The sequence below is a fragment of the Coregonus clupeaformis genome, chromosome 25 (assembly GCF_020615455.1).
Source record: "Coregonus clupeaformis isolate EN_2021a chromosome 25, ASM2061545v1, whole genome shotgun sequence".
NCBI classification, from domain to species: Eukaryota; Metazoa; Chordata; class Actinopteri; order Salmoniformes; family Salmonidae; genus Coregonus; species Coregonus clupeaformis.
The window spans coordinates 29,833,185-29,861,128 of NC_059216.1; the positions used below are offsets into that span (position 1 = coordinate 29,833,185).

At 43.6% G+C, this 27,944-nt stretch overlaps 1 protein-coding gene across 1 annotated transcript in view; it reads left to right on the plus strand.

The window, feature by feature from the left end:
• Positions 1 to 8,303: 8,303 nt before the first annotated feature.
• Positions 8,304 to 27,944, plus strand: part of LOC121539511 (rho GTPase-activating protein 5) — a 52,456-nt gene continuing 32,815 nt past the window's right edge. The window contains exons 1-3 of the mRNA XM_041848064.2: positions 8,304 to 8,551; positions 10,241 to 14,145; positions 15,321 to 15,471. Coding sequence (XP_041703998.1) covers positions 10,432 to 14,145; positions 15,321 to 15,471 — 3,865 coding nt within the window. The 5' untranslated portion in view covers positions 8,304 to 8,551; positions 10,241 to 10,431. The remainder of the gene's footprint in view (positions 8,552 to 10,240; positions 14,146 to 15,320; positions 15,472 to 27,944) is intronic.

A 27,944-nucleotide genomic window follows, 5' to 3' on the forward strand; every position in this document is an offset into this window, starting at 1 on the left:
CTCCTGTGTACAGTAATTACTGCTGTGGCATGGTTTTCAAACACAGGACAGGCAGGGGGCTTTACAGATAACAAGGATGTGTGGAGGATGGCCTCGTTTGCCAAGTTCTTCCTACAGTTCTCGTTCTCTGAGAGAGTTATGGTGTGTGTGTGAGTGAGTGAGAGAGAAAGAGGAGAACACGAGAGTGGGAGAAATCCTTTCATGTGAGTCAGTACTGAGTGACTCCTTAGTGACTGGCATTCTTCCCTATGAGCAGCTGCCAGTGGCTCTTGCCCAGGCATGTCGTGTTTTTCAAGGCAGAGGGACACTACGTATTCCCATATAAACACAACAGCATGGTTACACATAGGTCAGCTAACTTACAGAATCTCCCTCTCTCCAGGTGGGAGATTTCTCTGTCACAGGCTGCCTCCCAAATGGCACCCTGTTCTCTTTTTAGTGCACTACTTTTGACCAGGGCCTTTTTTTTTTTTTGTCTTTACTGCAATAAACGGACCATGATACAAAGGCCCATAAAGTCACTGACTAAGATATCCATACTTACAGAATTAACTTATTCCTGAAGTTTGGAAAAAATCAGGGGGAAGCATGGAGAGAGGGGGTGTCTGGTATCAGCGACACCTGAGCCCCATGGAAATATATTGATTGTGAATTAATGTTAGTGACACAGATCCTCAATTGGAAAAGAAAATGAATGTGTGTCTAAAGAGTTCGAACATTTCATAACTTCATCATTTGCTATGCACTCCATTAAAGTGCTCAAATATTGAATATATAAGAACAAACCTTCTTCATGCTGGATATGAGGACAGGATCCATTTATGTCTGTAAATCATCCTACATGAGAACACCCACATCTATTATATATGAGGCAGACATATTTTATTGATTGAGGTTATGTTAAGTAGTATTTTTTTTTCTTTTTGAGCTAAACCTTTAGAAAAATAGTTTTATGTGTGTTTAGTGTTGAAAATCTCTGATTGAAAATATGGTTATTTTGTCTTTTCCATTCAATAAACCGATGAATTCATTTGGGTCTCATTCCCTTTGCTTCTGTGAGTAACTAAATGAAATATAACTCTCTATTGTTTTGAACACCACATCCTGCATTCCAAAATTAGAAAGGAATGGATTTTCAGAGAGCAAACAAAACAAAACATCTGTGATTTTCTGTAACTGCAGGCAGGGACGCTATCACTTTCTAAAATAAGCTATTAAACCGGTCATTCAAAAAGCACATAGCCCTGATATTGCTGTATGATGTGACCTTGTTGTTATCAGACAGATTCATATAATGAAATAACAACAACAATCTCCAGTCCTCATCGTCCCAGATAGATAGGGCAGCTACTAGCTAGCACCGGCATGACTGTATGTAGCCGTAAGGCAGGATGGAGTTGGTGTTAATGATGGTGGTGGATGAAGTCTCTCACACTCCAGCTCTAGGCAGTCTCCCCCCTATCCCACCTATCCATGGCCCCATCTCCCTTGACCTTGGGATCCCTGAGCTGCCTGGTAGGCCCTAGCGTTGCTCCGTTGCCATGCCAATGCAGCTGTGGCGGGGCTCTGGGTAAACAGCAGCAGCTGGTTCCAATTGTGCTGCGTCACTGGGAGGGCATGTGTAGGCTCAGAATGGGAGTGAAGGGGTGGGGGAGGGAGGGTGACTGCAGCAGCACCCCCACACACTCCAGTCATCTTTCTTCCAGTTCTGTTTCTCTGCATGCTGCTGCTGAGAGCTCTAGAACCAACCCAGGGTGTGACGGAGCATTGCAGACTCAATGCTGCTAACAGAGCTGAATAACGACTTGCTTTTAGAGCTAGGATATCTGTGCACAACAGGGGGAAATATCCATGTAAATCAGATTATATCCTAGGCCTAGGAGGACACAATAGTGCATTGAAAATGCTAATAAATGAACCGGGAGGAACTATTGGACTGCTTGCTTTGGTAGCAGGATACGCAATCTTTGCTCTCCTTTGAGTGAGATTGGTTTCAGCCATTTGAATTTGGAGTTCTTTATTTCGGTGTCAAGCCGTGTTTGGAGCTTATTAGTGCTCACCTGTCCCCCTACAGTTGCAGAGTAAACAAAGGACCAAAGAGCGCAGTGGGGCACAGGCTAGGACGCAGGTGGACTCTCAAAACAAAATTGGCAGGAGACTGTAGATCTGAGGAGATTCAGAGGGAGATTTGGGGGTTGGGGGAGGTGAATAATTAATGATTGTGGAGAAGAGAAGGGGAAATGTTTGATGAAGCAGGGATACTGTGCCCACAGACAGACAGGATAGGAGACAGACAGAAGAAAGCTTGGGTTTCGGCCTGCCCCTGGGCTTTTGATGTATGGGCAGGCATGGCCATAGAAATGGAATTCATTGAACAGGAATACCCATTCCAGTCAATGGGTGGGTGCTGATGGGGCATTCAAATTGGTGTGTTCTGAGGGGCTATGTCCCTTCTAGGAATTGTATTTCTATGGGCATGGTTGAGACTTGGGCTGGGCTCCCTCTCTGAAGGATGTGTGTGTTTGAGGCACGGGCCAGTGGTTGGGACAGAGGGAATGGAGGGGCTCACTGACGTTGCGTCACCTCAGGGTTCAATTAAAAATAAAACTTAGGTTGCTATAGTAATAGGTAGCAACTGCACCATCAGCTCTCGAGGACATCCACTTCTGTACCAGGACTTGCTGCGACCTGATCCAAGAAAAAAGAAATATCCAATACGCCTTTATTTTGCCCAAAACATAGTGTTAACTATACACTGTACAGTACATCTATTCGAGGATATTTTTATTTGTGAGTGTTTGTTTGACAACCATTCACGTCCATAGAAAGAGAGATAAAGCACACACTTGCCGTAAATGACATCACTATCTTCAGATTAATAATTTACCCACACAGTCACTGTTGTTTATTCTGTGAGAGAGATCAACTGGTACTCCTCTGGAGAAGAAACTGTGTTAAAGTCACTGTTCTGTCACAGCATTGCATTGCTGAATGCTCCCAGTCTGAATGAGGAGGACTGTTTGGCTAGCAGGGCGTTGAAAGGCTCAAACAGACAAGGTCTGCTGACAGACGATGTTGACTCAATAGATGAAATGATTTCATGAAGGATTTCATAAAAAATATGCTCTGGATTCACTTAACTGTTTCACTAGTGATAGCAAGCAGGCAGTCCATACAGTATGAAGTGTTTTGGGATGTTTTATGGCCTATTCTTGAGACAGATGACTGGACATTACAATTATTAAGACAAATGTGATGGTGGTGGTTATTCTAGTGGCCCCTTGTATAAAGCCTATTTTGTGTTTCAGCCAAAAAATGACTGTACTGTAAGTACTATACTGGATGTCCCAAGAGAGGAAAACAGTAATAGATGAATCACTTCAATTCCCCCATCTCTCCCATAAAGATATAGCCTGTTACCCATTTTGAAACTTCAAAACAATCAAACAAGTTCTCATTTACAACTGCGACCTGGCCAAGATAAAGCAAAGCAGTGCGATAAAAACAACAACACAGAGTTACATATGGGGTAAACAAAACATAAAGTCAAAAATACAACAGAAAATATATATACAGTGTGTGCGAATGTAGTAAGTTATGGAGGTAAGGCAATAAATAGGCCATAGTGCAAAATAGTTACAATTTCGTATTAACACTGGAATGATAGATGTGCAAAAGATGATGTGCAAATAGAGATACTGGGGTGCAAATTAGCAAAATAAATAACAATATGGGGATGAGGTAGTTGGGTGGGCTAATTTCAGATGGGCTGTGTACAGGTGCAGTGATCGGTAAGCTGCTCTGACAACTGACGCTTAAAGTTAGTGAGGGAGATAAGAGTCTCCAGCTTCAGAGATTTTTGCAGTTCGTTCCAGTCATTGGCAGCAGAGAACTGGAAGGAATGGCGGCCAAAGGAGGTGTTGGCTTTGGGGATGACCAGTGAGATATATACCTGCTGGAACGCAGACTACGGGTGGGTGTTGCTATGGTGACCAGTGAGCTAAGATAAGACGGGGATTTGCCTAGCAGTGATTTATAGATGACCTGGAGCCAGTGGGTTTGGCGACGAATATGTAGTGAGGGCCAGCCAACAAGAGCGTACAGGTCACAATGGGGCTTTGGTCACAAAACGGATGGCACTGTGATAGACTACATCCAATTTGCTGAGTAGAGTGTTGGAGGATATTTTGTAAATGACATCGCCGAAGTCAAGGATCGGTAGGATAGTCAGTTTTACGAGGGCATGTTTGGCAGCATGAGTGAAGGAGGCTTTGTTTTGCGAAATAGGAAGCCGATTCTAGATCTAACTTTTGATTGGAGATGCTTAATGTGAGTCTGGAAAGAGAGTTTACAGTCTAACCAGACACCTAGGTATTTGTAGTTGTCCACATACTCTAGGTCAGACCTGCCGAGAGTAGTGATTCTAGTCGGGTGGGCAGGTGCAAGCAGCATTTGGTTGAAGAGCATGCATTTAGTTTTACTAGTGTTTAAGAGCAGTTGGAGGCTACGGAAGGAGTGTTGTATGGCGTTGAAGCTCGTTTGGAGGTTTGTTAACACAGTGTCCAATGAAGGGCCAGATGTATACAAAATGGTGTTGTCCGCATAGAGGTGGATCCGAGCGTCACCAGCAGCAAGAGTGACATCATTGATATACACAGAGAATAGAGTCAGCCCGAGAATTGAACCCTGTGGCACCCCCATAGACACGGCCAGAGGTCCAGACAACAGGCCCTCCGATTTGACACATTGAACTCTACCTGAGAAGTAGTTGGTGAACCAGGCGAGGCAGTCATTAGAGAAACCAAGGCTATTTAGTCTGCCAATAAGAATGCGGTGGTTGACAGAGTCGAAAGCCTTGGCCAGGTCGATGAAGACGACTGCGCAGTACTGTCTTTTATCGATCGCGGTTATAATATCGTTTAGGACCTTGAGCGTGGCTGAGGTGCACCCATGACCAGCTCGGAAACCGGATTGCATAGTGGAGAAGGTACGGTGGGATTCGAAATGGTCGGTGATCTGTTCGTTAACTTGGCTTTCAAATACTTTCGAAAGGCAGGGCAGGATGGATATAGGTCTGTAACAGTTTGGATCTAGAGTGTCACCCCCTTTGAAGAGGGTGATGACTGCGGCAGCTTTCCAATCTCTGGGGATCTCAGACGTTACGAAAGAGAGGTTGAACAGGCTAGTAATAGGGGTTGCGACAATTTCGGCTGTGCTGTAGTGTCATTGAGGCTTTTGGGAATGGACTGTGCAATAAGTGTGCATGGTGTCGTGTTGAGAAATAATTTAGCTGACAGGCTGTCTTCACTGATGTTATCTCAGAATAATTTATTTTGTTGGCCATTTGCACATTTTTCTGTAAGAAGCAAATTGCACGTGTATACTAGCAAAAGATAAGTGCATACCTTTCCAGTTCAACATGGGAGGCTGTCATTAAGGCCTTTTAACATTAGTATCTCCCATAGCCAGCTGTTTCATGCCTTCTGAAGGGCACCCTGTGGAGCATGGAAAACCTCTCTCACACTGTGATCAACTAGTTTTCAATCAAAGAGGAATTAATTCTTATGGTCCTTTTCCCTATGATATCAGACAGCGAACACCACTCCCCATCATTGGCTTGAAGAGGGCCAAAAGCAGTTGGTCACAGTTTATTTAAAGGGTATACTGTAGGACTTCATACATGTATGACCCATACATACCACATTCATAAGCAGGACATGAGCGTTTCATAACAAAGACAAAACAACAACAATTTCAACCTGCCATTGTTGACATGATGTATTGCTTATACATGTGGTATGAAGGGTTATGAATGTGTTATGTAGTCCTTAGGTACGTTTTTTGTAAGAGGTACTAATATGAGTAAAAGGTGTGCAGAGACCTTACTCTATTAAAGCGGTAAAACTATCTCCCTGCAGTCCCTCTCTGGCAAGAGCAGAGACATTTTGCATATCGCTCCAGAGGATGTAATGTGATCGAAGAAACAACAGTGAAGCAAGTAGGGGCTCGTCGCACCTGATGTAACAGTAACAAACTATCAACAAGCATATACTTTACACACATCGTCCACCCATACCCTCAGTATTTGTACTCTGCTATAATGTCCATCGGATCTGAACAACCGTTCAGTTTCGAGTTTGTCTTTTCATAAAGAAGCTTTTAGCAATAGATATTTCCAACACCTTGTGACATTTATTGATCATAAGGGCTATGTTTGCGTCCCAACTGGCACCCTATTCCCTATATAGACTCAGACTATATTGATTGTGCAGGGCTGAAAGAGAAGGCTATTACTAAGGAGGGTGTAAGGACCAATGGTTGAGATTCACAAACAACACTTACATTAGATGAGAACACACACTACTGTCTGCTGCATCACATCTATTTCCAGGTTGATACAGCATGATCTTCACACTTGCATGACATGGGAACCTCACACATAGTCTGCTCTTGGAACTGATTTGAATTGAACCATTGGCTTAAAAAACAATGGTATTCAGTGTTATTCAGAGCGTCAGGTCACAAATAGGTTTCTCCTATCAGGTTTCTGGTAATCCATTGGATGCATAAAGAATCATGGTTTTGTTTTAAAAGGCGTAAAATCCGATTTTGCAATTCCCCCATGACCTCTTAAATTACAAACAAAACAACAGGCATAATGACACCAGGATCAAGTCTGTACTTAAAGTAGTAGCGTCATCCTTCTTTAGAAATATATTCTCTCCTATTTTTACTAAATAACTTGTGACAACAATGACACAGGGTTAAAGTTATGTTGATTGACCTTTGACATGTAAGCTGCAATGCTCTGAGAGAGAGAGCTCTGAGTGTTTTAAGTTTGTAATGAACAGGCTCTGATTCCAATCCCTTATTCTTCATATTGACAGGTGGAAAAGTGCCAATCCAGAACACTAGGATCCTGTGTGAAACAACTCCCACTTGTTCTCCACCATTCAGCGTTGGTTGGAAGAGAATGCGCATCTTCACTAGAATATTTACACTCTGTTTCAGTGTAGTTTGAAGGATGACATGAAATTATGAACACTGAAGCAACATAAACAATTGGACAAAGTTTCCTCAGCCTTCCTACTCATCCCTGGTGTTTTGTATCACTACAATTGCAGAGGGACAGCTGAGCCTGAGCCCACTCCCAAAACAGACCCAGACAATGGAGCTTGGACTCGCAGCTTCACTGTTGGAGCTATTGCATTATGACTGACAATAAAACAGCACAGCGATGCTTGGATTTCCAACTCAATGTAGAAATGGCTTGTCTAAAAGGGTTGATAACTTTGTGTCAGTTGTGAGTGACACACTTTCTTTGATACAATGATCAGTCCACTCATAAAATTCCTAGCACATTTTTGCATTAGATACTTGATGCAGATATTTTACATGTAAATTAAAACATGTAAGTTGACCATCACGTACCATGATTGCATATGGATATTCTATCTACTAGCCGTCAATCCTCCTGGAAAGAACCAAATACATCAGTTTGAAATTAATTCTACAATGAATTTCCACTTCAATGACAAATGAATCATCAACGTCAGACACACAAGTAGCAATGACACTAATGTGTATAGAACAGTGTATAGAAATATAGGCTATTGGTGAGTGTGAGACAAGCTGTAGTGGATTCCCCCTCCCTTCTAAGTCAAGATAAAAGCAAGAGCTTAGCAAACAAGGTTTGACAAATCTGCTTAAAATCCACTAGCGGAGCATTGAAAGTAAAGGCCTTAGGGTGAGCAGCATACTATGTAGTATTAAAAACCCTACATTGCATTGCTCCAGAGAGCTGTGCCCTATCCTTGAAAAAAAATTAATAATTGTCTGTCATATAAAACCCTCATGGAATATTATTGTAATTCATATGGAATGTTGCTGAAATTATTCAGATTGCCTCTTTTATATGTACATATCCCAATAATGAACATGTTATAACCATGTAATAAACATGGTTTGGCTCCATGATACAACATAACCACCAAGATGTGTCAGTAGCCTTACTAAGTCTACTGTATTTTCAAGTAAGAAAATCAAACGGGCCAGGATGATGCACTATTGAACAATGTACGGTATACATGTTACATTCTCAATGTATATGTTTATTCTGATTGACAATGTACCATCTCCTGGAGATGATCCGCAGTCCTTGGTCTGTTATCACTATCACACAAATAGGCACACCAAATATTCAGGCATGAAATTCTTAATTTTCACAATTACATAGCAACCATGCACGAGCTTCGCGCCCCCGCTTTGAGCCTTAATGGAAAAGTTACCGAGAGCGATGGTGAGAGCAGGATGTATCAGTCGCCATTACTGACTGGGATGAGAGGGGAGGTCTCGGATTACACGCAGCTACCTCTAATAACACAAAATATATGAAAACAATCATATTTTGAATAGAAAGAGGATATGCCGAACGCTCCCGCTGACTTAAAGGCAACGAGCCGTTAAGAAATCGAATTTGCTGGAGTAAAATAATACACTTGGAATGCTATCTTTTTTTCGTGTTCTCGGGAGCTGGGAGCAACCATGTTAGGTATGGGAATGGACTGCATCGAGTTTCTTCATTAGCTACACTCTGGATAAAATTGTCTGTGTCAAGTAAATTCCAACTAGTTCAATTCACGATCAAGGGAGGTAACGAAATATTCCAGCAAGGTCTTTGTAGTTTATATTTTGCGTTCAGTGAAATGTATTGTTCGACTACCACTATCTTGCTAGCCAGCGTTAGCTACAGCTTGCTTTTTTTGCGTGGTGTCGGGGAAAGGCCCGAGAGGTAGCTAGTCATTCTTTCCTGTACATATCATTGATGGGGTTGTCATTGTCATAGTTAATGAATACAATGGCATAGTCAGACGTAGCTTTTTATTGCATGGGTTATTTTAATTGTACCCATAGTGCGCAGATTAAGCACGTTAGCTAGGTCAATTATTAACTAACTAACGTTAGCAAGCTACTGTCTGTAGCTAATGAACATAGGATTGTTGCAAGATTATCATTTATGTGTTGGTTACTCGCAAATAACCTCTACATCTCGTGGTAGTGGATTGCTTCTAGTGAGTTTTCATCGTGTGCCTCCCTGGCGATGAAATTCATGGTTGTTTGTTATTATCATCAATGACGGGGGTTGAGTAGGGAGCACAGTTCAGAACGTGTTAGCAGACCTGAAAGAAATGTAGCCAGGTACTAGCTACAACTCTTAATGAAAGGGAGTCATACAACGACAGAGTGAAGGTGGTGATGGTTTGCTATTGATAGCCTACCTTCTCACTTGGATACTATTAGTCACATATCTCGCTAATTACTAGAACTGCAATAGCTATGTAATATAGCTACATTCCTGTTTAATACAAGCGTGGGACCGGTGTAACTACAGTATAATGTCAGACGTCAACTTGACTGACTTGCTAGTCTGTTTGCTATGTAACATGTCATGGTGGGGTGTGTTGCATGATTCTTAGGTGACGAACATGCACTGCCCAACAAATAATAGCCAGTATTGTTGTCAAAATATGCAATAGATGGCAGGTGCAATAGTCCTCCAGTAACCTGTAACAAAAGTATTGCCGGAGTAAACTGAAATGTAATCTATATTGAATGGTGATGATGAATATTAGTTTATTTCTAAATTATTTGTGGGTCACTGGTCATTCCACTCAAAGTGGAAGAAATACGTTTTTTATGGAATGACCAATATTCTGTGGGGAAAAAATACACTTTTAAAAGAGTCACTGACACTGAACATGGGATTTATTTGTTGTTTTACTCTTGACAGACAGTACAGGGTTTATCAAAAATTGTATTTGCTACTAACAGGGTCCTTCCTGTAGGTTATTGGCTTATGTGACAATCTTTAGGAAATAGCCTAAAGTCCCCTGTAGCTCAGTTGGTAGAGCATGGCGCTTGCAACGCCAGGGTTGTGGGTTCGTTTCCCACGGGGGGCCAGTATGAAAATGTATGCACTCACTAACTGTAAGTCGCTATGGATAAGAGCGTCTGCTAAATGACTAAAATGTAAAAAAAATGTAGCTGTTCAGATTTGATCATTAGGCCTGTGGACCGTTTGCACCTTGACAATGACTCACTGCAATAACAACATCATGGCTTTTTCCCAAATGTCACCCTATTCCATTCATAGTGCAAAAGTTGTGCACTATAGGGAATAGGGTGCCATTTCGTACGCAAACCATATTAGGCCTATTCAATTATACACTTTGTTTTTCAGGGAGGTGATAATAGGGGAGAACCAGCTTCCCTATAGCAGCATGAGGATCTAGGAGGATAGAGGGATTCACCACTAAAGGGACAAAGCTATGATTGTGCAACACCACCCTATCTAACCAATGGGAGTGGAATGATAGCTGTGCTGGTGGAAACCTTTCCTGAAAGTGACAAAGCAATGACAGGGGGAATATAATGGCCAAGAACAAGGAGGCACGCCCCCTAACATATGCTGTCAGTGTTGTTGGCCTCTCAGGGACAGAGAAGGAGAAGGGCAACTGTGGCGTGGGCAAGTCCTGCCTATGCAACAGATATGTGCGTTCCAACGCGGACGGCTACTACACTGAGCACACTTCTGTGTTGAGCACAATTGACTTTGGAGGTCGCGTGGTGAACAATGATCACTTCCTCTACTGGGGTGAAGTGCCACACCGAAGTGATGACGGGCTCGAGTGTAAAATTCAAATCATTGAACAAACAGAGTTCATTGATGATCAGACTTTCTTGCCCCATCGCAGCACAAACTTGCAGCCCTATACTAAAAGGGCTGCAGCCTCCAAGATACAGTCTGCTGAAAAGCTGATGTACATTTGCACCGACCAGCTTGGCCTGGAGCAGGATTTTGATCAGAAGCAGATGGCCGATGGGAAACTGAACGTTGACGGTTTTATATTGTGTATAGACGTGAGCAAAGGCTGCAATAGGAAATTTGAGGATCAGATGAAATTTGTCAACAGCCTTTATTCTCAAATGGTCAAATCGAAAAAGCCCATCGTCATTGCTGCAACGAAATGTGACGAGTGTGTGGAGCAGTATCTAAGGGACCTTCAGGCATTCGCTGCAAGCAAAAAGAACCTCCTGGTGGTAGAAACGTCGGCTCGATCTAGAATCAATGTAGACCTGTGTTTTAATGCGTTAACCCAGCAGATGGACAAAACACGAGGCAAACCCAAAACCATTCCTTATTTGGAGGCCTACAAAGTTCAGAGACAGTTAGTAGCCACAGTGTCCGACAAGTTTGAAAAGCGGATTGTACAAACCGTCAGAGATTATCACACAAGTTGGAAAACGGTGAGTAACACGTTGAAAAACCACCCTGACTATGAGGAATACATCAACCTGGAAGGCACCCGAAAAGCTATAAACACCCTCAACAAGCACATAGAACAGCTGAAGCAGGAACATATCAGGAAAAGGAGGGAAGAATACTTCTTGATCCTGCCAAAAATTCTCAATAACTTGCTCAACAACTTGGAAGAGCTCGAGAACCTGAGCTGGTCAGAGGCTCAAAGCATCTTGAAGAGCAGGCCTGAGTTTCAATTCTGGTTTGTGGTGCTGGAGCACACCCCGTGGGATGAGACAGACCAAATTGACAAAGTCAACGACAGAAGAGTGCCCTTTGATCTCCTCAAAACGTCGGAAGGGGAAAAGATTTATCAGAACCATGTCCAGCATCTGTTCTCAGAGAAAAGGCGGTTAGAAATGAAGGATAGATTCAAGAAGACATTGGATCGAGTCCATTTCATCAGCCCTGGACAACCCTGGGAAGAGGTAATGTGTTTTGTCATGGAGGACGAGGCCTACAAGTATATCAGTGAATCTGATCGCAGGGATGTTTACAGCCAGCATCAGCAGGAAATAGTTGAAAGGGCCAAAGAGGAATTTCAGGAAATGCTTTTTGAACACGCCGAGCTGTTTTATGACCTTGATTTAAACGCCACTCCAAGCTGTGACAAAATGAGCGAGATCCACACTGTGCTCAACGAGGAGCCCAGATACAGAGCGCTGCAGAAACTGGCCCCAGACAGGGAGTCGCTTCTCCTCAAGCACATCGGGTTCGTCTACCACCCAACAAAGGAGACGTGTCTGAGCGGACAGAGCTGCATTGACATGAATGTCGAGCAGGTACTGGCTAACAGGCTAGTTCAGCTGGACCACAGTCGCTCTAATCTCTACTATAACAGTGCCAACATTGATAAAGTAAATCTGTGTCTCTTGGGAAGGGAGGGTCTCGCACAAGAACTCGCAAATGAAATCCGAGCCCAGTCCACAGACAATGAGTACACCCTGGATGGGAAAATCTATGAACTGGAGCTTCTGCCTGTTGATGTCAACTCAACGTTGCTCTTTAGCCATGCATGGGCGTCGACCTTTAAACCTCACGGAATCTTCTGTGTCTTCAGCTCCATAGAGTCGCTAAATTGTATTGGCGACTGCATAGGGCGAATCAGGGCAGAGATTGCACAGAACAGGAGGGAGAGGTACGCTCAGCCATTGCCATTCATTCTAATCCTAGCAAACCAGAGAGACAGTGTTTGCAAAAATATGCCTATCTTGAGGCATCAGGGCCAACAGCTAGCAAATAAACTACAGTGCACCTTTGTAGACATACCCTCTGATACCTTTCCGCGGAAGTTTAATGAGTTCCAAATTAAACAGGCTCTCAGAGGAGTATTAGAAGGACTAAAGCACAACTTTGATGTGATGAGCCCTCTGCCTTCCATCAAAGACATGTCAGAGACCGACTTGAGGATCGTTATGTGTGCCATGTGTGGGGATCCATTCAGTGTGGACCTCATCCTCTCACCTTTTCTGGATTCACATTCCTGCAGCGCTGGGCAACCTGGCCAAAGTAACACTCTGATCCTCAACAAAATCATCGGCGACAGTCGTAGAAGAATACAGGTCACAGTCCTCTCCTACCACTCCTCCATCGGAATCAGGAAGGACGAGCTTGTCCATGGATACATCCTGGTCTACTCGGCGAAACGCAAGTCCTCCATGGCGATGCTCAGAGCTTTCCTGGCGGAGGTCCAAGACGTCATCCCTGTTCAAATGGTGGCCATCACAGACAGTCAAGCCGACTTCTTTGAGAATGACGAAATCAAAGAGCTCATGACTGAAGGGGAGCACATCGCTACGGAGATAACCGCCAAATTCACAGCTCTATACTCTCTGTCTCAGTACCATCGGCAGACGGAAGTCTTCACACCGTTCTTCAACGAGGTGCTAGAGAAGAAGAGCAGCATCGAGAGCGCCTTCATGTACGACAGCTCTCGAGACTGCACGGGTGCGAGCGAAGATGTCTTCCCCCAGTCTCCCCACAGTCATTCCCCTGCTTACAATTACTACCCTGACTCAGAGGACGACACCGAGGCTCCACCGCCTTATAGCCCCATCGGGGATGACGTGCAGCTTCTTCCAACGCCTAGCGAACGAGCTAAGTACAGGATCGATCTGGAGGGGAACGAGTACCCTGTCCATAGCACACCTCTCAGTGACCACGAGCGCAACCACAGAGTGCCTCCCCCGGTTAGGCCAAAGCCTATATTACCCAAGACCAACGTTAAGAAGCTGGACCCCAATCTCCTGAAGACCATAGAGGCTGGGATGAGGAGCAACAGACGACAACGCGGCCCCATGGCCCACGGTGAGGATGTTGAGGCGTCCGACAATTACGCAGACCCCATAGACACTCTCCTGAAATCAAAGGGCTTCACCGACGACATCTACGCTGTCCCGGAGGACACCCAGAGCAGGATCGTCAAAATGCGCAACTCGTTTGGGGGGCTTCATGTCTTGCATGGGGATGAGGAGAACGGCTTCGACCGCCAGGCACAGGCCAGCAGGAGGCCCTCCAAGTATAAGCACCGCTCAAAAATACTTTTCAGCAAAACCAAGATGTACCACAGACGTGTCCACTCGGACGTCAGCGATGATGAGTCTGGGCCGGTCATGCTGAAGAAGAAGAAGGGCAGGGCCCATCGGGGCAGTGAGGAGGACCCCCTGCTGTCCCCTGCTGACCCCTGGAAGGGAGGGATAGACAACCCTGCCATCACCTCCGATCCAGAGCAGGATGACATGAAGAAGAAAAAGAAGAAAACGCCAAAGACAAAGGAACCTAAAAAGGTAGGCGTTCTGATTCATCTTCTGTGTAATAGTTTCTTATTATTTTATTTATGTGGTTTTAGATAGGCCTAATACTGTACAGAGTAATCAAAGCTATTATACATGTTATGTAATTGCACATTGTCTAACAGCTGGTCATACAAGCCAGTGATCTCAAGCACTACACATGATTACTATGAAAGAGATTCAAAATGGACTGCACTCATGCAGTGAAGCAAGTTGATGTTTGATCTATCACACTGAGAGCAAACGTGACTTGCAATTTCTGTTGAATATTGCAACATCACATATTCCTGGCCAAACATGCACTCCCATTCCTCAGCAGTTAAGACAAGCTACAACACAAGCAATGGACAACATAATCATGGTTAAATATGACCGCCATATTGCGGATAGCCCCTTCTGTTGTCATAGTTGAGGAGTGAGAGGAGATTTATGCAGTTGAGGAATATCTGGGCATCCCACTGTATTGTAGTCTGGCCTGGCTACAGTTGGACAGATGTTAAAGGCATTTGGAGGCAGGCAGGGTTCCCAGGGCTTGGAGGAAGTGCACTGAGGCATGAATCAGTGGACAGCGGTTATGTCCAAAATGGCTCTCTATTCCCAATTTAGTGCACTACTTTTGACAAGAGCCCTATGGACCCTGGCCAAAAGTAGTGCAATATATATGGAATAGGGTGACATTTGGGACATAAGGGAGAGATTGTCCTGTTACACTATATTCTCCCTATTTCTCTCCTAACTTTATATATTCACAAAAATACAGTAGGTGCACACTCACAATTACGTTTCAAAGAGCTTGTTTCATTCTTCATTTTGTAAAATTATTTTGTCTGCACATAACAGGGCAATCTATCATACACAAATGTTTTGGCTAAAAGCCAAACTTCATATATTAGAATCATGAATCGGTGACAGTACAGTAGCACCACTGCCATGAAGAATACTCTCATTGTTTGAACATTTTGCTTCCTTTGATAATCAGGCAACAGAACGTTAAACAAAAAAACCTTGGAACAAAATATGAGTTCTTGCAAGGTGTTTTACAATCTTCTTTTTCAATTAGGACCTAACTGTTGTGGGGGATGACAACTCTTTCGAAAAAACGTTTTTCTCTGTCTTGAAAACTATGCTTTAATGTTTTCCTTCACTTTGGATTTGTGTATTATTCACAGCCAAAATCCAAGCCCCCAAAGCCCTTGTACCCACCCACACGGAGGAACTGGGACAGCAACTACTTTGGTGTTCCCCTGCAGAACCTGGTCACCCTGGAACGGCCAATCCCCTTGTTCATTGAGAAGTGTGTGGACTACATTGAACGCACTGGTAGGTTACTTTTGACCAGTTCTCCCTCATCTCTGATTTGGGTTATTGTTACTATTTGAGTGTGTGAGCATGACGCTGTAGTAGTGTGTGTGTGGGTGTGCCTTCCATTTCTCTCTTGATCATAGGCAACCCCAAGTACTGTATGTTTTGCTATTTGGTCGGAATTCACTATTTGGTTGGAATTCACTTGGATTTTTTGTGGCTGCTGCTAACAAAATGTGGGATTCCTTAATGCTGCCTTTTCACTACTAGCTGACAGTTCTTGGGAGTTCAGTTCTATGATAATATGATAACTACTCTGCCCCAACAGACTGGCATGACCTTTATGACAGAACCTCATTGTGGTTTTGGTTACTGTTCAGTGTTTCCCCTATATTTATTTAGCAGCGGCATACCGGCACTGTTAAATCACAGCCGCCACTGAAAATAAGATGCAAAAAAACAAATATATATAGATAGAGATTTTTTTATTCTGCCGAGACGTGCTTTTAAGATCAGTGACAAGTTACAACATCAGATCCTCAGAGAAACCTCCAAGGTATCTAGCTAGCTAGCTTGTAATCCTGGAAGTGTAGCTAACCCTATTAATAGATGTATAAATGTATGCCCCAGGAAGACCCAAGCCATCAACCCACCACTGCTTTAAAGAATCCTAGGGGAAACACTGCTGTTATTGCATTACAAACCACTGAATTCCAGGAAGAAGAGAGGAAGTATTTATTATAGCTATGGTGTGGTTCCTTTTAAGGGTTCCCTCCTGTTTGTATCGACTTAACCTTGCTTAAGATCTGCTTAAGCTCTTAGTTAGCTCATTTGATCCTTTTAATTGTTGGATCTCATATAATGTTAGGGGTTAGTCTAGTGATTAATTAATTGGGTTTTAAACAAGCTTATTCACTGAGATGCCAGCTACATTTGTTCATAATCCTTTAGTAGTCAAACGTAGCATTGTAGCAATATTGTTGCCCTTTTCAATTAAACAAAGGTCTTGACCCGCCTTCATTTCTGCAAAGTGCATCAGTCACCAGCTGCAAGCCATGACTGGGGAAAGAAGACTCCGCTAACTGCTTACACACTCAGTCAAGGTTTTCTTTAAACTTTTCATTTTCCCCCAGTAATAAATTGCGTTTCAAGGGGGGTAGAAGAGGGGAGGGTGAGCGACTGGGCATGGTGAATGATTAAATGGAATTTGATGCATTTGGAAATCTCATTGGCCATTATTTGCTCAGCACTTAGCCTAATGCGAGCAATTTGAAGGCAGCAGCAGAAATCTCCCTCTAGGGTATTGGTTATGATATCTGATTTGTAAATCTGCAGCTCACAGTAGTGTCTGGAACTGGAAACGATATCTACTCTGACTTCAGTGAACCCACCATGCAGCATTAGTTTTTTTCCTAGATAAAGTGGTTTTCCATTAATTTTGGGGGGTTGAATGTAATCTTAGAACATATGTTAACCCAAACCAGGTAAAAATGTGGATTATTTTTGTTTGCGTTGAAATCAGTGGAATAGAGTAAAAGTCTGAATGAATTCTAGTAGTAGTCATTGGAAACTGCCTGCTATTGCTTTCAGGGGCATCGTGCCCCCCTACTTTCCTTTACCATGCTTTGTAGCTGACCACCATATTCAATGGAAACATTGACTGGTAGGCCTACTAATCAATACGCAGTGAGTGAGTAGCTTAGTAGTCGGTCTCAAACAAACCAACATGATGGTGAATTTCAAAGTGGTGAATTTCACACGGGACTGAGTAGCCTAGTTTGTGACCCAAAGAGTTTGGCTTCTGTTGGTTTCTTATGACAATTGTGATGAGACTCAGACAGTGCCTGGATTGAGCTCTGGGGGCCTTGGTTTCCACTGGACTGGAAGTCCTGTGCTAATAAAATAGTTCTAATAGGTGGCAGACTAACATCGGATCACTGAACATAACATACAACAGCACAGTGCTGCAGAGTGCAGGACGAGAGTGGCTGGTTTCATCAAGAGTCTGAAGAATGCTGAAACAAAATGAGCAATCACATTCAATTAAAATGTTCTCTCTCCCTCCCTGTCGCTATGGGCCCTCTCATCTCTCCACATCACAAAATGGAGGAAAGTAAAAGAGAATGAAAAAATTAATGAATGACTGTGTAAAGAAGCATGTTCAGACTGGCATGCAATGAGAGAGAGAGCGCGAGAGAGTTTCGTTTCGTTTCCCCAGGGATTCACAATACTAAGGAAGGAGTTGCCTGCCGTTCATTGAAAGGAAGGGGGCTGATGCTTTCAAAGGGGCTGGTTAGTGGTAATGGAGGCCTGTGATGCTCACAAACAGCCATGGGCAGATAAAGCCATCTCCCTGGATCAGTGGTAATGGAGGCCTGTGATGCTCACAAACAGCCATGGGCAGATAAAGCCATCTCCCTGGATCACAGAGAAAGTCAACATTCAAGTTAACCCACACCAGATGGATGAGGGGGGTCACAATAAAGGACGACTCATCTCTGAGTGACATTTGTATACATAAAATGTAGACTATACAGTAAGTAAAATAACTGATTGGGTCTCTACTTGACACCAACAAACGCCCCATAATATCTGGCCCTCTGCCCTCCCTAAATCGTGGCATTGAACGGTTCAGCAGACTTTTAGCCCTCCATAACTGGCTACTAGACTATTGCAGCTTTGTGGGTGTAACATTTGACAATTTTGATACCTTCTCAAAACAAAGCTCGTATTATAAGGAAGATGGGATCCACCCAAATCATTTGGGTTCCTGGATCCTTTTACAGCATTATAAGGCTGCGTTGAGACAATTACTTATCAATGACCCAAGTTCCGCTCATTTAATCCCTACCATTGTGTCGATGAGTTGTCATAATGCTTCAGCAAATGTACATTATCCTAGGTGCGTTGGAAGACACAATGTAAGTAACCTAATTTATGTCCCTCTTACTTCCCTGAATACCTCTGCTGATCCTACAGCTAGTGTATGCTGTAATCATATGCCTATGAACCAGAGTAATACTGTTAGCACAGAGGTGGTGTGCCCTAGTAGGAAGTCCACTGTGTGCAGCTCACCCTGCACTAATAAAAATAATCTGAGCATGTCTACCTCTGCTAAGCTTCCCAGTAAAGCAAGAAAAACAATCAAGCATCCCAGAAAAGTGTTAAAAATAGCCCACGTTAACATATGTATCTTAAGAAACAAGGTTCATGAAATCAATAATTTGCTAGTAACAGATGACATTCATATTCTGACAATCTCTGAAACTCACTTAGATAATACCTTTGATGATACAGTGGTAGCAATACATGGTTATAAGATCAACAGAAAATACAGAAATGCCAAAGGTGGAGGTGTGGCTGTTTATATTCAGAACCACATTCCTGTAAAGCTTAGAGAGGATCACATGTTAAATACTGTTGAAGTAATATGGCTACAGGTTCATCTGCCTCACCTAAAGCTCATTCTGGTGGGAAGCTGCTATAGACCACGATGTGCTAACAGTCAGTATCTGGATAACATGTGAAATGCTTGATAATGTATGTGATATTAATAGAGAGGTATACTTTCTGGGTGATTGAAATATTGAAATCAGGCTGTCACTCAAGAAAAAGCTTCAAACTGTAACTAGTGCCAGCAACCTGGTTCAGGTTATCAATCAACCTACCAGGGTAGTTACAAACAGTACAAGAATGAAATCATCAACATGTATTGATCATATCTTTACGAATGCTGCAGAAATTTGTTTGAAAGCAGTATCCAAATCCATCGTATGTAGTAGTGATCACAATATAGTAGCCATATCTAGGAAAACCAAAGTTCCAAAGGCTGGGCCTAATATTGTGTATAAGAGGTCATACAATATGTTTTGTAGTGATTCCTATGTTGTTGATGTAAAGAATAAATGTTGGTCCGTGGTGTGTAATGAGGAGAAAACAGACACCGCACTTGACACATTTATGAAATTGCTGATTCCAGTTACTAATAAGCATGCACCCATTAAGAAAATGACTGTAAAAACTGTTAAATCCCTGTGGATTGATGAGGAATTGAAAAATTGTATGGTTGAGAGGGATGAGGCAAAAGGAATGGCAAATAAGTCTGGCTGCACAACCGATTGGCAAACGTATTGCAAATTGAGAAATCATGTGAGTAAACTGAATAAAAAGAAGAAGAAACAACACTATGAAACAAGGATAAATGACATAAAGAATGATAGTAAAAAGCTTTGGAGCACCTTAAATGAAATGTTGGGAAAAAAGGCAAACTCAACTCCATCATTCATTGAATCAGATGGCTCATTCATCACAAAACCCATTGATATTGCCAACTACTTTAATAATTTTTTCATTGGCGAGATTAGCAAATTTAGGCATGACATGCCAGGAACAAACGCTATACATCCAAGTATATCTGACCAAATTATGAAAGACAAGCATTGTAATTTTGAATTCCGTAAAGTGAGAGGTATTGACATGTTGAATGCACCGAGCTGTCTGTTTGAACTACTGGCACACAGCTCAGACACCCATGCATACCCCACAAGACATGCCACCAGAGGTCTCTTCACAGTCCCCAAGTCCAGAACAGACTATGGGAGGCGCACAGTACTACATAGAGTCATGACTACATGGAACTCTATTCCACATCAAGTAACTCCTGCCAGCAGTAAAATTAGATTAAAACTTTTAGCACAATACACATTATGGAACAGCGGGGACTGTGAAGCAACACAAACATAGACACATGCATACAAACACACAATAACATACACACTATATTTTGTGTTATAGGAATGTGGTAGTAGAGTAGAGGCCTGAGGGCACACACTTAATGTTGTGAAATGTATAACTGCCTTAATTTTGCTGGACCCCTAAGGGGATCCATAATAAAAAACAAATAAAGGCGATGAATGCATTGGTATTCTATGAGCAAACCAGTATTTACTCCTAGCCACACTGAACAAAAATATAAAAGCAACATTCAACAATTTCTAAGATTGTACTGAGTTACAGTTTATATAAGGAAATCAGTCGGTTGACATAAATTCATTAGGCTCTAATCTATGGATTTCACATGACTGGGAATACAGGTATGCATCTGTTGGTCACAGATACCTTTTTAAAAAAAGGTAGGGGCGTGTATCAGATAACCAGTCAGTATCTGGTGTGACCACCATTTGCCTCATGCAGTGTGACACATCTCCTTCGCATAGAGTTTATCAGGCTGTTGATTGTGACCTCTGGAATGTTGTCCCACTCCTTTTCAATGGCAGTGCGAAGTTGCTGGATATTGGCGGGAACTGGAATAAGCTGTCGTACATCCAGAGCATCCCAAACATGCTCAATGGGTGACATGTCTGGTGAGTATGCAGACCATGGAAGAACTGGGACATTTTCAGCTTCCAGGAATTGTGGACAGATCCTTGCGACATAGGGCCGTGCATTATCATGCTGAAACATGAGGTAATGGCGGCTAATGAATGGCACGACAATTGTCCTCAGAATCTCGTCACGGTATCTCTGTGCATTCAAATTGCCATCGGTAAAATGCAATTGTGTTTGTTGTCCGTAGTTTATGCCTGCCTATACCATAAACCCACCGCCACCATGGGGCACTCTGTTCACAACGTTGACATCAGGAAACCGCTCGCCCACACAACGCCATACACGTTGTCTGCCATCTGCCCAGTACAGTTGATTTGCCTGTGAAGCGCACTCTTCTCCAGTGTGCCAGTGGCCATCGAAGGTGATCATTTGCCCACTGAAGTCGGTTACGACGCCAAACAGCAGTCAGGTCAAGAACCTGGTGAGGGTTCTTGATGAGCTTCCCTGAGACGGTTTCTGACAGTTTGTGCAGACATTATTTGGTTGTGCAAACCTACAGTTTCATCAGCTCTCCGGGTGGCTGGTCTCAGACGATCCCGCAGGTGAAGAAGCTGGATGTGGAGGTCCTGGGTTGGCATGTTTACACATGGTCTGCGGTTGTAAGGCCGGTTGGACGTACTGCCAAATTCTCTAAAACAACGTTGGAGGCGGCTTATGGTAGAACAATTAACATTATATTATCTGGCAACAGCTCTGTTGGACATTCCTGCAGTCAGCATGCCAATTGCACGCTCCCTCAAAACTTGAGACATCTGTGGCATTGTGTTGTGACAAAACTGTACATTTTAGTGGCCTTTTATTGTCCCCACCACAAGGTGCACCTATGTAATGGTCATGCTGTTTAATCAGCTTCTTGATATGCCACACCTGTCAGGTGGATGGATTATCTTGGCAAAGGAGAAATGCTCACCTAACAGGGATGTAAATCAATTTGTGCACAAAAGTTGAGATAAATAAGATTTATGTGCATATGGAACATTTCTGTGATGTTTTATTTCAGCTCATGAAACATGGGACCAACACTTTACATGATGCGTTTATATTTTTGTTCAGTATACATTTGTTAGACACACAAGTAACTGAAACCAAATTATATTTTGCAATACTGACCTGGTTAGCACTTCTGTATCAGCCTGCATGTTAAGCCCTCAACCCTCAGTATGTGTCCTGATTAGTAGGTTCTCCGATCGGCCCACCGGTGCTGTACCAACAGACACCAGGCAAGAGCGGGAGCAGAGAGAGGACTCAGAGCAACTCAATGGGGATGCAGTTACAATAACCATGAGCCTTTTCAGCATTCAAACTATGCTGAGTGAAATAGCATCAGTCAGCTCTTTCACAACAGTGTGTGTTCGTGCGTGTGCGTGTTTAGCCCCTGGATCTGAAGATTGGAAGGGTGGGGGTGGCGACTGGGCTGCGGTGTCCTGTTTATCAGTCTCCTCAGCCTCAGGGATTACTCTGCTCCTCAATGGGCCAATGATTGTCAAGCGCCAGCCATGCTAGTTTCTGAGTTACTCACGCTAGCCGTCAATGTCAAACAAGACGAGGAAACGGATCTCGCTCTCGAGAATACTCACTGTACTACAGTCAATATTGAATAGGAAAAAGTCCAAGATTTGTTGACATATTCTAACTTTGATTAGGCCTATTGTATTCTTATCTAGGTTTGTTTGTATGTGTATATTACATTTGTTTTGTTGAAGTCTTCTTCTGAGTGACTGAAGTTGAGAGGGAGGGATAAGGTGGCACTGCGACAGTAACAGTAGCAGCCGTAATTAATCATCTTTCTCTTTCCCTTGTTCTTTGAAGTGTAATCTCTGGTGAGCTGTGATACTGCATTGAAGTGTTGCCATCTCTCTCTCTCTGTCTCTGTCTGTGTGTGTGTATATTGCCCCGCGGTCAGTCACAGCGTGTTCTTCAGGTGATTTGTTAAGGTCCATCCAGGCAGGAGCTTTTAGCCAGGGCCTCAGTGAGCCAGGCCCAGGGGGAGAGCTCAGAGCTGGGTGGAGGGAGGTGCAGTAGTAGGGCCATGATCAGATAAACAGCAAAGCACCAACACACCTCCTTTCAATCCAGCTCCAGCAGTAGCCTCAAGCCATTGCAGGCTCTGTGGCCCTGTGCTCTGTACTACTGGGGCATGGCTCTGCCCTGTTGGGTTAGGCATGACATGGCAGGCCCTGTGCTCCAGCTAGCAGCCTCTGGGGCATGGCTCTGCCCTGTGCTGTGCCTCTAACTACCACCTGCCTGGATCTCTCCCATCCAGTCAGATGGACTATGACTCACTTACTGCTCTGCTGTCTCTCCCCCCCATGACAATGGGGATCTCCCTCCAGACTGACTGAATGATTTGTCAGTTGACAAACAACAATCAATTATGCATGGGACACGCTCTTCTCTTTCTACAGCAATACTGGAACTGAGGGTCTGACCTGTGCTGGCCTGCTGTTGTGTTCTACTCTTCCTGCTCCACTCCCCTGACCGTTGTGACTCAAGCACCTTGCTGGAGGCCAGCTGCAACTGGGGAAGTTTGTGATGACATGGCAGACTGCTTTTTCAAGGTCTCCGCGGATGGGGCGAATGCTTAGCGGTCCATGTTGAACAAGACAAAGTCCTGTTATTCTCTTTGGCAGCCTGCTCTGCTCCGCTCTCTCCCCTCAGCTCAGTCTGGGGCCAGAGGATGTCACAGAGGGAGCTTGAGTGAGTTGGATATGACAGAGCTGTCGACTCGACACACATCAGGTCATGTTCTTCTCTAGCTGTGGCTGCAAGCAGGCTGGGCTGGGTGGTGTTACGCACTCTTCTATCTCCTACGCCTCTTGCTCTTCTTTCTTCCTCCTCCTCTTCCTCATCCACCTCCTCCTACTCTAGCCTGGTGCTGGCCCTAGGAGGCCCCAGTGTTTTTGGGTCTGTGTATAACAGCAGGCCTGGGTCTTGTTCAGTAGAACACAGTGTTTGCAACGCAAAACGAAAATCTGCATTCTTATTGGAAAAGGTTAGTTAGTGCCTCCCTGTTTCACTCTGATTCAAAACGTTTTCTCACTACGCAACATGACCCTGTTCTGTTCTGAGCTGCCTGCAAGTGCCACTGACCCTCCCTAGTGAGTCCCCACCACAGGCACAAGGGGTGGCCCTCCCCTCCCTCTTCTGCTGGCAGTCATGTCACATCAACCTCACAATGGCAGAACAACACAACACAGCCTGAACAGAACACTTCCTGCCAGCAGGCCCTAAACACTGTACTGGTTCCATCAGCCATCAGCCAGCCCTACCCACCCCATAGCATGGAGCTCAGTAGAGTTCCTCTTTATGTTTGTCAACATTCAACTGTTGGTATGGTAACCAGGGCCAAATTACCCTGAGCAATGTACTACTGACACACACCATAGGACATTTCTTATTGTTTATGTAACAGTTTTCATCGTCCTAGGCTGGCAGTTGATTGGCGCTGGCATAGTGGCTTGGCTTGTAGTCCTTCCCACATCACATCGTCGTTAGTATGACAGCGTTAGCCAGCGTAGCTACAACACCTTAGGTATTAATACTTCTTAGGGCTGCTGGAGTGAAGTGTTTGAATGAGCGGATCATTGTGTTAAGCCGCACTAACACTCCTAGCGTGATTAGCCTGAGTGTGTGTGTGTGTGAGTGAGTGAGCGTATACTTGGTACTTTTCAGAAACATTTTCTAGGCTGCCAGCAAAAAATTTAAAGTATTGAAAAAGTTTAAGGAATTAAAATAATGTAGCTAGCTAGCGGTTGATCGGAAAGTCATTCCAATGTGTCATCACCATCAATATCTTTGGCTAATGTCATCAAAGCGTGAAAAAGTAAATTTCTAAGAGTAGAATATCAGCAAGGCCTTATCATATACACTGTGTTCCTATTAGTTCAACTTTAAACTGAATTATTTAGTATTGAGTTTTTTCTTATTACAAGCTTGTTTTTGTTGCTGGCATAATCCATCACATTTATCTCATTATATCCAGGCCAGGATTTAATGGGCCTCGCAGCTGTTAATCTTTTACAATGAGGGAGGCAACTAATGTAGCTTTGCTCTGCTACTGCTGTCCCTGGTGAGAGAAGAGAGCGAGGGAGAAGAGAGAAAGAGAGGGGGCAGGGGGGTGTAAGGAAAGTGGAACAGTGATGTACATGTTTCTCATTTACTGTCGCATGCACAGAGATATACAGTACCAGTCAAAAGAATGGACACGCCTACTCATTCAAGGGTTTTTCTTAATTTTTCTATTTTCTACATTGTAGAATAATAGTGAAGACATCAAAACTATGAAATAACACATATGGAATCATGTAGTAACCAAAAAAGTGTTAAACAAATCAAAATATATTTTATATTTGAGATTCTTCAAAGTAGCCACCCTTTGCCTTGATGACAGCTTTGCACACTCTTGGCATTCTCTCAACCAGCTTCATGAGGAATGCTTTTCCAACTGTTTTGAAGGAGTTCCCACATATGCTGAGCCCTTGTTGGCTGCTGTTCCTTCACTCTGCGGTCCAACTCATCCCAAACCATCTCAATTGGGTTGAGGTCGGGTGATTGCGGAGGCCAGGTCATCTGATGCAGCACTCCATCACTCTTCTTCTTGGTCAAATAGCCCTTACACAGCCTGGAGGTGTGTTTTGGGTCATTGTCCTGTTGAAAAACAAATGAGTCCCACTAAATGCAAACCAGATGGGATGGCGTATTGCTGCAGAATGCTGTGGGAGCCATGATGGTTAAGTGTGCTTTGAATTCTAAATAAATCATAGACAGTGTCACCAGCAAAGCACCAACACACCTCCTCTTCCATGCTTCACGGTGGGAACCACACATGCGGAGATCATCCGTTCACCTACTCTGCGTCTCACAAAGACACAGCGGTTGGAACCAAAAATCTCAAATTTGGACTCATCAGACCAAAGGACAGACTTCCACCGGTCTAATGTCCATTGCTCGTGTTTCTTGGCCCAAGCTAGTCTATTCTTCTTGTTGGTGTCCTTCAGTAGTGGCTTCTTTGCAGCAATTCGACCATGAAGGCCTGATTCACGCAGTCTCCTCTGAACAGTTGATGTTGAGATGTGTCTGTTACTTGAACTCTTTGAAGCATTTATTTGGGCTGCAATCTGAGGTGCAGTTAACTCTAATGAACTTATCCTCTGCAGCAGAGGTAACTCTGGGTTTTCCTTTCCTGTGGCGGTCCTCATGAGAGCCAGTTTCATCATAGCGCTTGATGGTTTTTGCGACTGCACTTGAAGAAACTTTCAAAGTTCTTGACAATTTCCGGATTGACTGAACTTCATGTCTTAAAGTAATGATGGACTGTCATTTCTCTTTGCTTAATTTAGTTGTTCATGCCATAATATGGACTTGGTCTTTTACCAAATAGGGCTATCTTCTGTACCACCCCTACAACTGATTGGCTCAACGCATTAAGAAGGAAAGAAATTCCACAAATCAACTTTTAACAAGGCACACCTGTTAAATGATAAGCATTCCAGGTGACTACCTCATGAAGCTGGTTGGGAGAATGCCAAGAGTGTGCAAAGCTGTCATCAAGGCAAAGGGTGGCTACTTTGAAGAATCTCAAATATAAAATATATATTTTGATTTGTTTAACACTTTTCTGGTTACTACATGATTCCATATGTGTTATTTCATAGTTTATGCCTTCACTATTATTGTACAATGTAAAAAACTAGTAAAAAATAAAGAAAAACCCTTGAATGAGTAGGTGTATTCAAACTTTTGACTGGAAAGTATTCAGACCCCTTGACTTTTTCTACATTTTGTTACTTTACAGCCTTATTCTAAAATTGATTCAATTGTTTTTGTCCCTCATCAATCTACACACAATACCCCATAATACAAAGCAAAAACAGGTTCTTTTTTTGTGATAATTCATCAAATAAAAAACTGAAATATCACATTTACATAAGTATTCAGAGCCTTTACTCAGTACTTTGTTGAAGCACCTTTGGCAGCGATTACAGCCTCGAGTCTACTTGGGTATGACGCTACAAGCTTGGCACACCTGTATTTGGGGAGTTTCTCCCATTCTTCTCTGCAGATCCTCTCAAGCTCTGTCAGGTTGGATGGGGAGCGTTGCTGCACAGCTATTTTCAGGTCTCTCCAGAGATGTTCGAATAGGTTTGAGTCTGGGCTTTAGCTGGGCCACTCAAGGACATTCAGAGACTTATCCCGAAGCCACTCCTGCGTTGTCTTGGCTGTGTGCTTAGGGTCATTGTCCTGTTGGAAGGTGAACCTTCGCCCCAGTCTGAGGTCCTGAACACTCTGGAGCAGGATCATGAAGGATCTCTCTGTACTTTGCACCGTTCATCTTTGCCTCGATCCTGACTAGTCTCCCAGTCCCTGCCGCTGAAAAACATCCCCACAGCATGATGCTGCCACCACCATGCTTCACTGTAGGGATAGTGCCAGATTTCCTCCAGACGTGATGCTTGGCATTCAGGCCAAAGAGTTCAATCTTGGTTTCATCAGAGCAGAGAATCTTGTTTCTCATGGTCTGAGTGTTTTTAGGTGCCTTTTGGCAAACTCCAAGCGACCTGCCATGTGCCTTTTACTGAGGAGTGGCTTCCGTCTGGCCACTCTACCATAAAGGCCTAATTGGTGGAGTGCTGGTTGTCCTTCTAGAAGGTTCTTCCATCTCCACAGAGGAACTCTAGAGCTCTGTTAGAGTGACCATTGAACCTCCCTGACCAAGGTCCTTCTCCCTCGATTGCTCAGTTTGGCCGGGAGGCCAGCTCTAGGAAGAGTCTTGGTGGTTCCAAACTTCTTCAATTTAAGAATGGTGGAGGCCACTGTGTTCTTGGGGACCTTCAACGCTGCAGAAATGTGTTGGTACCGTTCCCCAGATCTGTGCCTCAAACCAATCCTGTCTACGGACAATTCCTTCGACCTCATGGCTTGGTTTTTGCTCTGAATTGCACTGTCAACTGTGGGACCTTTCCAAATCATGTCCAATCAATTGAATTTACCACAGGTGGACTCCAATCAAGTTGTAGAAACATCTCAAGGATGATCAATGGAAACAGGATGCACCTGAGCTCAATTTCGAGTCTCATAGCAAAGGGTCTGAATACATTTCCATT